The sequence below is a fragment of the Acipenser ruthenus genome, unplaced genomic scaffold (genome assembly GCF_902713425.1).
Source record: "Acipenser ruthenus unplaced genomic scaffold, fAciRut3.2 maternal haplotype, whole genome shotgun sequence".
NCBI classification, from domain to species: domain Eukaryota; kingdom Metazoa; phylum Chordata; class Actinopteri; order Acipenseriformes; family Acipenseridae; genus Acipenser; species Acipenser ruthenus.
The window spans coordinates 24,168-36,816 of NW_026708334.1; the positions used below are offsets into that span (position 1 = coordinate 24,168).

The 12,649-nt window shown below is 44.1% G+C and overlaps 1 protein-coding gene across 1 annotated transcript; it reads right to left on the reverse strand.

The window, feature by feature from the left end:
• Nucleotides 1-2,354: 2,354 nt before the first annotated feature.
• On the reverse strand, nucleotides 2,355-12,347 carry LOC131731639 (zona pellucida sperm-binding protein 4-like). The gene is made up of 12 exons (XM_059020881.1): nucleotides 11,953-12,347; nucleotides 10,539-10,663; nucleotides 9,308-9,407; nucleotides 8,635-8,769; nucleotides 7,952-8,124; nucleotides 7,719-7,816; nucleotides 6,571-6,698; nucleotides 5,354-5,534; nucleotides 4,619-4,757; nucleotides 3,976-4,054; nucleotides 2,670-2,816; nucleotides 2,355-2,574 (listed from the first exon to the last, which is right to left on the reverse strand). Exons 1-12 carry the CDS (start codon nucleotides 12,170-12,172, stop codon nucleotides 2,417-2,419), a joined length of 1,683 nt encoding a protein of 560 aa, XP_058876864.1. The 5' UTR covers nucleotides 12,173-12,347; the 3' UTR covers nucleotides 2,355-2,416.
• Between the last annotated feature and the right edge of the window lie 302 nt (nucleotides 12,348-12,649).

A 12,649-nucleotide genomic window follows, 5' to 3' on the forward strand; every position in this document is an offset into this window, starting at 1 on the left:
TATTACATCTGTACTCAAAACATAAACTAAACAGAAAGCAAAACTGACTAAAATTGTAATCCAGGCCGTACCACCTTAAGTCATGACATTAAACAAAGTCATGACGTTTTCCCAGAATGTAAACTGGCCCAACCACCAGCGTTCCCTTAATTGAACAAGTTATTTCCTTAAATTGATCAGTAACTTCTAGTCTTTGAAAATTAGCAGATTTAGGGTGACCTACAAAACGTACTGGACAGGGGCGCTCCAGGACCGGGTTCGGGCAGCACTGCTCTAGAGGGTAGCAGGGCAGGTCCATGTGTTTCTCTCCTCCACTAGAGGGCAGCAGTGTTGCAGGTTCATAATGGTACAGACTGCTGGATTCACGTCTATAGACATTTCTCACTGCTGTATTTCTCTCATCCGCCAGGGGGCAGCAGATAACTGCAGGTTAATAACGATACAAGACAGCTGTATTCAGGTCTAGAGACATTTCTTAATTCTGTATTTCTCCCATCCACTAGAGGGCAGACTGCTGTACATTCACGTCTATAGACATTTCTCACTGCTGTATTTCTGTCACCCACTAGAGGGCAGCAAAGTGTTGCAGGACTGGTGTAGATTCAGTTCTATATATATATTTTTTAATGTTGTATTTCTCTCATCCACCAGGGGGCAGAGTGTTACAGGTTAGTAATGCTAGATGAGCTGCTGTAGTCAGAGAAAGTAAGGCTCTTCTACTCTCTGAACAGCCTCCCTCTGCTCTGTGCTGGTGGAGTAGAGAAAGACAGGCTCTTCTACTCTCTGAACAGCCTCCCTCTGCTCTGTGCTGGTGGAGCAGAGACAGAAAGAAAGGCTCTTCTACTCTGAAAACAGCCTCCCCCTCTGTGCTGGTGGAGCAGAGAAAGAAAGGCTCTTCTACTCTGAAAACAGCCTCCCTCTGTGCTGGTGGAGCAGAGACAGAGAAAGAAAGGCTCTTCTACTCTGAAAACAGCCTCCCTCTGTGCTGGTGGAGCAGAGACAGAAAGAAAGGCTCTTCTACTCTGAAAACAGCCTCCCCCTCTGTGCTGGTGGAGCAGAGACAGAAAGGCTCTTCTACTCTGAAAACAGCCTCCCTCTGTGCTGGTGGAGCAGAGACAGAGAAAGAAAGGCTCTTCTACTCTGAAAACAGCCTCCCTCTGTGCTGGTGGAGCAGAGACAGAAAGAAAGGCTCTTCTACTCTGAAAACAGCCTCCCCCTCTGTGCTGGTGGAGCAGAGACAGAGAAAGAAAGGCTCTTCTACTCTGAAAACAGCCTCCCTCTGTGCTGGTGGAGCAGAGACAGAAAGGCTCTTCTACTCTGAAAACAGCCTCCCACTGCTCTGTGCTGGTGGAGCAGAGAAAGGAAGGCTCTTCTACTCTCTGAACAGCCTCCCTCTGCTCTGTGCTGGTGGAGCAGAGAAAGAAAGGATCTTCTACTCTCTGAACAGCCTCCCTCTGCTCTGTGCTGGTGGAGCAGAGAAAGAAAGGATCTTCTACTCTGAAAACAGCCTCCCTCCGCTCTGTGCTGGTGGAACAGAGACAGAAAGGCTCTTCTACTCTGAAAACAGCCTCCCTCTGCTCTGTGCTGGTGGAACACAGAAAGAAATGCTCTTCTACTCTCTGAACAGCCTCCCTCTGCTCTGTGCTGGTGGAGCAGAGAAAGAAAGGATCTTCTACTCTCTGAACAGCCTCCCTCTGCTCTGTGCTGGTGCAGCAGAGACAGAAAGGCTCTTCTACTCTCTGAACAGCCTCCCTCTGCTCTGTGCTGGTGCAGCAGAGAAAGAAAGGCTCTTCTACTCTGAAAACAGCCTCCCTCCGCTCTGTGCTGGTGGAACAGAGACAGAAAGGCTCTTCTACTCTGAAAACAGCCTCCCACTGCTCTGTGCTGGTGGAGCAGAGAAAGAAAGGATCTTCTACTCTCTGAACAGCCTCCCTCTGCTCTGTGCTGGTGGAGCAGAGAAAGAAAGGATCTTCTACTCTCTGAACAGCCTCCCTCTGCTCTGTGCTGGTGGAGCAGAGAAAGAAAGGATCTTCTACTCTGAAAACAGCCTCCCTCCGCTCTGTGCTGGTGGAACAGAGACAGAAAGGCTCTTCTACTCTGAAAACAGCCTCCCTCTGCTCTGTGCTGGTGGAACACAGAAAGAAATGCTCTTCTACTCTCTGAACAGCCTCCCTCTGCTCTGTGCTGGTGGAGCAGAGACAGAGAAAGGCTCTAGCACTCTGAAAACAGCCTCCCTCTGCTCTGGTGGAGCAGCAAAACAGGCTCTTCTACTCTCTGAACAGCCTCCCTCTGCTCTGGTGGAGCAGAGAGGCTCACGCTTACATAAATAATTTAAAAAAACACCAAAACAATGAACCTTTTAATGTCCTTTATTGTTTACATATTTTAATTATTTTTTTTAATCTGGCATTTCAGTTCACGTCTCCATCTCCACGGCAACGCGGTCCGCTAGACCCCGCCCCTTCCTCGCTCCCCGGCACAGTACGGCGGCCGCCGCGGAAAAAACGAGAAAGAAAACGGCGGCAGAACAAACCGCCGACAGCGAATAAAACGAGAGAAACGCAGAGACCGTACCTGGAAAAAATAAATTAAATATATCACACACAATCCATATATAAACACTCACACACCCCCCTCCTCCAGCACACTGTGAAGCCGGGGATAGTTACTGTATTTCGGAGCCTCGGTCTGCCCCCTGCTCTGCACCGTGGCTTCAGTCTGCACCAGTACGATGGGTCCCAGTGAAACCAGTGCAGTGTCCGGGTCCGAAACCAGTTCCCGTTTAGTCAGGGAGACATTACCAGTCCGGGGAGAAGCTACATTAAATAGAAATCAGAATTAATATTCATGAAATACACACAATATGAAATTCTATACATAGTTACAGAAACGCAATATTAGATTTTTTTATATATAAATTAAACTGAAATGATGTAATCTGAATTATGGAACAACCTGTGTGAATTATATTAATCTAATCTGAAATTATAGAAATCCTATATATATATATATATATATATATATATATATATATATATTATATAGAAAATCTTAGGTTACAGAAATCCTATATATAAACTAAATCTGAAGTTATATATAATCTGAATGATCAAAAAATTCAGTGAATTATATATAAAAATCTAATCTGAAATTAGAAATCCAATATGAAATTTTATATATAAAAATACCTAAAATTACATATAATCTAATGAAATTATACAGAATTTAAATTTAATTGGATTATATATATATATATATAAATTAAACCAATATTAAATCACACACAAACAACATCTAATGTATTCAATTAAATCCAATCAGAATTAAATAAATCCAATATGAAATTCTATATAAATTTTAAAGGTTATAAATATTCAATATATAATAAATTAAATTTGAAGTTGCAGAAATACAATATTAATATATACAAAAAACTAATCTGAAGTTATGTAATCAGAATTACAGAAATCCTATGAATTAGAGAAAACATCAAATCTGAACTTGCATAGAAATTCAATATGAATTAAATTATATCTCTCCCCCTCTATATCTCCCCCTCTACCTCTTCTAAACTGAAGTTAAATATAATCTAATGAAATTATACAGAAATCTAATGTAAAATTTAATTTGACATATAAATCTATTAAATTATATATACAGATATAATCTATTCGATTAAAAGTAAATACATGAATTATATTAACGAGTCACAACAAATCCATTCATTAATTAAATATGACAGTAATTAGAATAGTCACTCGTGTGAAATTAACTCCGTTCATTAAAACAGATCAAAACAATACAAGCAATTATTCATTAAATTATAAAGAGCTATTGAATACTTCAGCATGCATATTAAACATCACTTCCTGTATTAAACACCCGAAACACAGGAGTTCAACACGCGTGACTCGATCTCCCGTGTTCAGTGGAGCGCACACACACACTTTCCTGAGGGATAGAGACTGGACTCACGGTTCGAGTCGGGCAGGCATTTGGAGACGCAGCTTTCTGAATCGCGGTTACACACTTCAACCCAGCAATAAAAATACATCTGAAACAAACACACACAATTCAAAACCGTTACTGTAAAAAGATCCTCCTGTCTTTGAGGGGGTGAAATGGGCTCCAGAGCGTTGCTAAGGGTTACAGAGCCACGCTGAAAGTCACTGGGATCCTTAAATTGAGAACCATCAGCTCTGAGGGGCTGAACAGAGACCCCTCTCCAAAAATGAGTCCTATCACACAGCAGAGAGAGAGAGAGAGAGAGAGAGAGAGAGAGAGAGAGAGACAGAGAGACAGACAGACAGTTGTACTACAGGGCTAGGAATCAGAGACTCCTATTGCACAGCAGTGTGATCCAGTCCAGGTTTCACTGCTACCAGCTTGATCAGCCCCCAGTGTGTCTAGCTAACAAGCTCAGGTGTGTCTGATTATTAAACTCCCAGTGAAACCAGGACTGGATCACACTGCTGTGCAGCGGGAGTCTGATTCCCAGCCCTGTAGATAGACTTTGGTTGAAGGAGGTTTGTAGCTGATTTTATAGTGAAGAGCTACAGGATATTGGTGAGACTGGGATGCTGGGGGGGGGGGGGGGGGGAGAAGGGGGGTACTGTACCTCTTCCTCACTGGCGCCCCCAGTCTGCAGGTCGATGAAGGTGAACGCTTTGACGTTGAATCTCTGGTAGTGAGACGGCTGATTGATGGAGTTCACGCGAAGCAAAGTGCTGCGGAACGGGTCCATGTAATTCGGACAACTACAGGAGGAGAGAGAAGAAACAACGCTGAGAGAGACTTCTAGAGGAAACGTTTGCCATTGAATTTACACTGAAGACACTGAGAGAGACTTCTAGTGGAAACGTTTGCCATTGAATTTACACTGAAGACACTGAGAGAGACTTCTAGTGGAAACGTTTGCCGTTGAATTTACACTGAAGACAGAGAGACTTCTAGTGGAAACGTTTGCCATTGAATTTACACTGAAGACGCTGAGAGAGACTTCTAGTGGAAACGTTTGCCATTGAATTTACACTGAAGGCGCTGAGAGAGACTTCTAGTGGAAACGTTTGCCGTTGAATTTACACTGAAGACGCTGAGAGAGACTTCTAGTGGAAACGTTTGCCATTGAATTTACACTGAAGGCGCTGAGAGAGACTTCTAGTGGAAACGTTTGCCATTGAATTTACACTGAAGACAGAGACTTCTAGTGGAAACGTTTGCCATTGAATTGACACTGAAGACGCTGAGAGAGACTTCTAGTGGAAACGTTTGCCGTTGAATTCACAGACTTCCAGTTACTCTTCACTGCCCCCTGGTGGTAGGAGCACACAGCAGCCCGCTCGATCCCTCTCACCCGTCGTAGAGCAGCATCCAGAGGCTCTGTTGGGAGCTCGGGTAGGCGAAACAGTCCCGCAGGATCAGGGAGAGAGCCGGGCTCGCCGGGGGCAGGATGCGGACCTCCACGAAGATGGGATCCCTCAGGGAGCGAGTGAGAGGGAGAGAGGAGCTGGGGAAGAAGTGAGTGAACGAGGAGTCTGTGGAGAAGAGAGAGAGTTTGAGGAGATATAAATGTACACACGTATGCATTTTATAATTGCTTTGGCAACATCTGCTATTAAGTCATGCCAATAAAAGCACCATTGAATTGAAGGACAGAGAGGGAGACAGATTTAAAATGGTTGTACTAGCGCATCAGTACAGAGCTGGAAAGACCAAACCAAACTTACTAGCCTGCTATTCTAAACACAAGTTGAATACACATTGCATCAGAATAATTATAGGTTTGAGACCATGTTATATATTTAAAAAAGAACTCTGAATGAGACAGTCTTGAATTCTGAAGGAGGGGGAAAAGAGGGAGAGAGCGAGAGAGAGACACTATTCAATTCTGGAGGAGAGGCGAGAGAGACAGGGAGAGACACACACTATTCAATTCTGGAGGAGAGGAGAGAGAGGAGGGACAGAAAGACAGGGAGAGACACACTATTCAATTCTGGAGGAGAGGAGAGAGAGAGGAGGGACAGAAAGACAGGAAGAGACACACTATTCAATTCTGGAGGAGGGGAGAGAAAGACAGGGAGAGACACACTATTCAATTCTGGAGGAGGGGAGAGAGAGACAGGGAGAGACACACACTATTCAATTCTGGAGGAGAGGAGAGAGAGGAGGGACAGAAAGACAGGGAGAGACACACTATTCAATTCTGGAGGAGAGGAGAGAGAGGAGGGACAGAAAGACAGGGAGAGACACACTATTCAATTCTGGAGGAGAGGAGAGAGGAGGGACAGAAAGACAGGGAGAGACACACTATTCAATTCTGGAGGAGAGGAGAGAGGAGAGAGAGGAGAGAAAGAAAGGAGACAAAGAGGTGAGAGAGAAAGACAGGGAGAGAGAGACACACACTACCCAAATCTGGAGGAGGGGAGAGAAAGGAGAGAGGTGAGAGAGACACACACACTACCCAAATCTGGAGGAGGGGAGAGAAAGGAGAGAGGTGAGAGAGACACACACACTACCCAAATCTGGAGGAGGGGAGAGAGAGAGAGAGAGAGAGACTGAGCGAGGCCCTACCCTTCGCGACCCTCATCTCCACGGTAACGTTCCCGAAGCTAGTGGCCGGCTGCTGGGGGGGCAGGTCGAGCACGGACATCGTGCGAGTCTCCATCTCCGAGTGGGAATACCGACACTGCAGCTGCAGCCTTCGGAGACGAAAAACAACCAGACACTTCAAACAAACACAGAATCAACACACCGAGATCACAACACACTCTTAAAGACTATACCAGAAACCAGAATCGCAGGCCAGTAGGATTTCATGTCAGTTTTTCTGTTCAGTATCTGGAAAACTACAAAGCGCTGGGTGTGGAATTCAATATGTTAACAAGGGAACATTATTCAGCAGCTTTCACTGGACTCTATGAAGCTGAGTGAGTTCATTCTATATAGAGGGGGTGGAATTCAATATGTTAACAAGGGAACATTATTCAGCAGCTTTCATTGGACTCTATGAAGCTGAGGGAGTTCATTCTATATAGAGGGGGTGGAATTCAATATGTTAACAAGGGAACATTATTCAGCAGCTTTCATTGGACTCTATGAAGCCAAGGGAGTTCATTCTATATAGAGGGGGTGGAATTCAATATGTTAACAAGGGAACATTATTCAGCAGCTTTCATTGGACTCTATGAAGCTGAATCAGTTCATTCTATATAGAGGGGGTGGAATTCAATATGTTAACAAGGGAACATTATTCAGCAGCTTTCATTGGACTCTATGAAGCTGAGGGAGTTCATTCTATATAGAGGGGGTGGAATTCAATATGTTAACAAGGGAACATTATTCAGCAGCTTTCATTGGACTCTATGAAGCTGAGGGAGTTCATTCTATATAGAGGGGGTGGAATTCAATATGTTAACAAGGGAACATTATTCAGCAGCTTTCATTGGACTCTATGAAGCTGAATCAGTTCATTCTATATAGAGGGTGATGCTGCTAAACTTTTGCCCACAGCTGTACATGATGTATCGTAATAGAGGTCTGTATCGCTTGTGATACGATACCACAGCATAAAGAACTACAGCTCCCAGCATGCCTCACCATTGCTGCGGGTGCAGAGGCATGCTGGGAGCTGTAGTCCTTGCCAGCAAGCTCATTCTACACAGTGATTAAGTGAAAATTCGCTGTGGTCAGAACACACAGGTGTGTCTCTGCTTCCTCACCGCAGGTAGCTGTCTCTGGTCACGGGTCCGAATCCTCCAGTCTCAATCTCGGGCTCTGCAGTCACTTCCACCATGTACACCAGCTCTTCTGAAGTCTCCTGTGAAACAGGGCAGCGTGGGATAGGGGGGGCGGGGGCTGGTTAATTATATTTACTGTCCTTTATTTTTACAGGGGGGGGGGGGGCTTGTATACCAAAGCATTAAAATTAATTGAATATCCCCAATTCTCTCACCGTTCTCCTCGCCCCACACTCTGTCACAGGAAACATAAAGACCAGCGCAGTACCAGTGTTCACCACTGGGGCGCACGACCCCTGACCTTTCACCTCCACAGTGTCCAATCTCAGAGCGGGCACCGTGTCAGTCTGTCGCACCAGGAAGATAAACTGACCGTCCCTGGTGCATTCTGGGTAGCGGATAATCAAAATAAATTTAAAAAAAAAAAAGTTAGACATTTCGTTGTTAGCTTAGTTACGCTGCAGGAATTATAAAAAACTAGAATTTCCTTCACGCTAATAAAAAGGAGGCTGTGTGGACCCAGCGGGTTAGAGAAAAGGGGTCTCGATACCAGGAAGCTCAAATCCTGGCTCAGCCACTGACTCCCTGTGTGTGTGTGTGTGTGTGTGTGACCCTGAGCGAGTCGCTTCACCTCCTTGTGCTCCGTCCTTCGGATGAGACGTCAACCAAACGAGCTCCTATTGGAAGTGACTCTGCAGCAGCAGCAGTTGATGATGCAGAGTTCACCCCCCTAGTCTCTGGAAGTCGCTTTGGAGAAAAAGCCTCTTAAATTGACCGATTCATAATACTATAGAACTCATTGGTTGAAAACACAACAGCGATTGTATGACAAACTTGAAATTCAACTGGGAAAATAAAATTGATTATGTGACACAAGATTGCATGATCAGCCACAGACCGTTCAGTCTGTAGTAACAGCTCGCCTCCTCATGGTTGAAACAGCAGCCCAGATTGTGACAGGCAGCTGGGGAGACACCCTGGGGTCCACACGCCACCTGCAGTTCAGAGGGGGTATTGCAGCCATCTGCAGAAACTGAAATAAGAAAAAAGTACAGAGCATCTTATTAAAAGCCTCACACTCGCCCTGCTGCACCGTCCAGGGGTTCAGAGCTCCCCTCAATGAAGTCTAGTATTATTAATATCGAAATGATCAGGAGCCAGGAGTCTGAGCAGGGTTACAAACTCACACTAGCCCTGCTGCTGCTGCTGCACCCAGTCCTGGGGTTCAGAGCTCCCCTCAATGAAGTCTAGTATTATTAATATTGAAATGATCAGGAGCCAGGAGTTTGAGCAGGGTTACAAACTCACACTAGCCCTGCTGCTGCACCCAGTCCTGGGGTTCAGAGCTCCCCTCAATGAAGTCTAGTGTTATTAATATTGAAATGATCAGGAGCCAGGAGTTTGAGCAGGGTTACAAACTCACACTAGCCCTGCTGCTGCTGCTGCTGCTGCACCCAGTCCTGGGGTTCAGAACTCCCCTCAATGAAGTCTAGTGTTATTAATATTGAAATGATCGTTTTAAACACATGCAATGCAGAGGGACAGAGAGAAACAGACACAGTTGGACTGACCTGGACTGTCCATTAAGAATATGGGACAGGAGATGTGAATTCGGAGAGGGGGTCCCCCGGTTATCAAGCGTACCTCCAAAATCACCACGAACGAATCAGCCTGCAAGGAGAGAAAGATGGGAATCAGACTCCCGCTGCACAGCAGTGTGATCCAGTCCTGGTTTCACTAGGAGTTTAATAAATCAGACACACCTGAGCTTGTTAGCTAGACACACTGGGGGCTGATCAAGCTGGTAGCAGTAAAACCTGGACTGGATCACACTGCTGTGGGATAGGAGTCTGATTCCCATCCCTGATCTCTCTGTCTAAATATCCCACAGTTCCCAGCAATATCCTGTAGCTCTCCACTATAAAATCAGCTATTTACCTCCTTCAACCAAAGTCTATCTACAGGGCTGGGAATCAGACTCCCGCTGAACAGCAGTGTGATCCAGTTCTGGTTTCACTAGGAGTTTAATAAGACACACCTGAGCTTGTTAGCTAGACACACTGGGGGCTGATCAAGCTGGTAGCAGTAAAACCTGGACTGGATCACACTGCTGTGCAATAGGAGTCTGATTCCCACCCCTGAACACTCACTATATCGCACTCAGCCATTATCTAAAACGTGGCTCCGTAACCCTGGGCAATGCAATAAATACCATACCCTCACTACCACCGCCCGACCACTAGGGGTCGCTGCAGTCTGAAGCATAACAAGGTTTAGAACACAAGTTTCCAAACGAGGAGGTCCCCCCCCCCCCCCCCATTCAGCCCATCTTGCTCGTTTGGATGTTAGTAGCTTATTGATCCCAGAATCTCATCAAGCAGCTTCTTGAAGGATCCCAGGGTGTCAGCTTCAACAACATTACTGGGGAGTTGGTTCCAGACCCTCACAATTCTCTGTGTAAAAAAGTGCCTCCTATTTTCTGTTCTGAATGGCCCTTTATCCAATTTGTGACCCCTGGTCCTTGTTTCTTTTTTCAGGTTGAAAAAGTCCCCTGGGTCGACATTGTCAACACCTTTTAGGATTTTGAGTCAGATCACCGCGTAGTCTTTTGTTCAAGACTGAATAGATTCAATTCTTTTAGCCTGTCTGCATACAACATGCCTTTTAAACCCGGGATAATTCTGGTTGCTCTTCTTTGCACTCTTTTTAGAGCAACACAAACACAGCATTATACAAACGCAACAGCAACAGCGATTTAAAGACAGGTTCACAGTTAACGCAACATTAGTGAAGTTCTCTTACGTCTTTTCTGACGTAACAGCCATCGTACGCCGTCCTGAAAGTGACGGTGCCGTCAGCCTGCGTCATCGCTTCGGTTTGACACGCAGACTGAACGTTGTTGACTTTCACCGCTTCTCCTAACAAATCTGGGATCACACAAAAAAACAATTAAAATAAATATATATTAAAAAGCGCTTCTTATGGTTTGTATTGTACCGTGTTTCTCTATTCTGCTTTAAGAAGGCCATTGATCCACCCGTGTCTCAATCACACCAAGAAACACGCAGCAAAATGACTTCAGTTTTGTTTCTGTGAAACTAAAATTGGTCAAACCTTAATTTGATGATCAAGCAGGACGTAGAAACGAGATAGCAACACGTTAACGAGCCACTAACTTATTAAAAGCTACAATTAAATAAACATGCCAGAGACTTTTACAAGCGTTCTGCGTGCCTGATATTTACATAAATAAAAGCTGGGAGTCGCTTCTGCTTTGAAATAAGCAGACTGACTATTTAAAAGGCCAATTTTAGTCGTTTTAATAATAAAAACATATAATCAATTTTATTAGGAACACAGCGTTTCTCAGATGCGATTGAGACGCGAATGGGTTAACAGGTATCAAATTATTACATTTTAGTTTGTAAAAGTCGGGGGGTACAAAGGCACAGACGAATTAGAAGCCCCATCCCAATGATTATATATAAAGTCAAAGCCAATAATTTTGTTTAAAAGCATATTTTTGGACCATCCCCTTCCCCCTACAGCATTATAAAAACACATCTATGAAAGTGAAACGCGATAGGTTGAATACTTAACAAAAAAATAAACACGACCCACAATTTGTAGATTTTTTTTGTCATTTGTAATATAATTAAAATGTTAATTACATAAAAATAATAAAACCGATAACTCGACCCGACACCACGATACCTGTTGAAGGTTTTAAAAACCAGACAGGAATCGCAGATCGTGACGTCATCGACTAGGCGGGAAAACGACCTCGCCAGCACGTGTTTAGATTTGAAAAGAAATAAACCGGTGTTACCATGGCAACAAAATTTGAATTTACCCCCCCCCCCCCAAAAAAACACCGATTATGATAAACAGTAATAAAATACCAATTTACACAAAAAGACTTGGTAGAAAACGTTACTCTTTAGCAGTGGGCAGCAGTGTGGAGTAGCGGTCAGGGCTCTGGACTCTTGACCGGAGGGTCGTGGGTTCAATCCCCAGTGGGGGACACTGCTGCTGTACCCTTGAGCAAGGTACTTTACCTAGATTGCTCCAGTAAAAACCCAACTGTATAAATGGGGAATTGTATGTAAAAATAATGTGATATCTTGTAACAATTGTAAGTCGCCCTGGATAAGGGCATCTGCTAAGAAATTAATAATAATAATAATAATAATAATAATAATAATAAATTTCTCACCGACTACTTTGATCTTGGAGCGAATCCCTTGATAAAACACGGCTTGAATCCCGGTCTCCGTGCACGACACGTCCGGAGAGACCGGCTCCGCCGTTTTCAGAGACTTCACATACAAATCCGAATCGGTTTGGAGAAACGAATCCGCCCGACAACCGACCGACAAAATCAAACCAAGGAGACCGGCGTTCAGCAGCCGAATAAACCCGCAAGCACCCGTCATGCTGAGAGCCAGCTCCACACCCGGGGTTCAAGATCAAAAGACGGTTTATTTAATAGTCCAGTGGTTTAATGGTTTAATAGTACACAGTTCGGCTCTATTGCAATACAACGTTTTGCTAAACCAGTATGTTGTTTTAAATACTATTTTACAGCGTCGAAGGAACTCGAAATAGAGGCGCTGCATTGCTTGGCTTTTTAATCTGTGTTGAAGGATCACAGGTGGGGCCCCAATAATTAGTCAATTATTCAATTAAACGCTAATTATTTACTTTTTAAAAATATTTTCATATATTGATATTATATGAAGTTTTCCAAATGCAGCCGATTTATATATATATATATATATATATATATATATATATATATTAGCTCAAAGAGCCAGCTGTACGATAGTAGGATAGGCATGTATTATAAATCCTAAATTATATTATACATTCAAACATAAAGGCAAATTATATATAGCAGCAGTGTGGAGTAG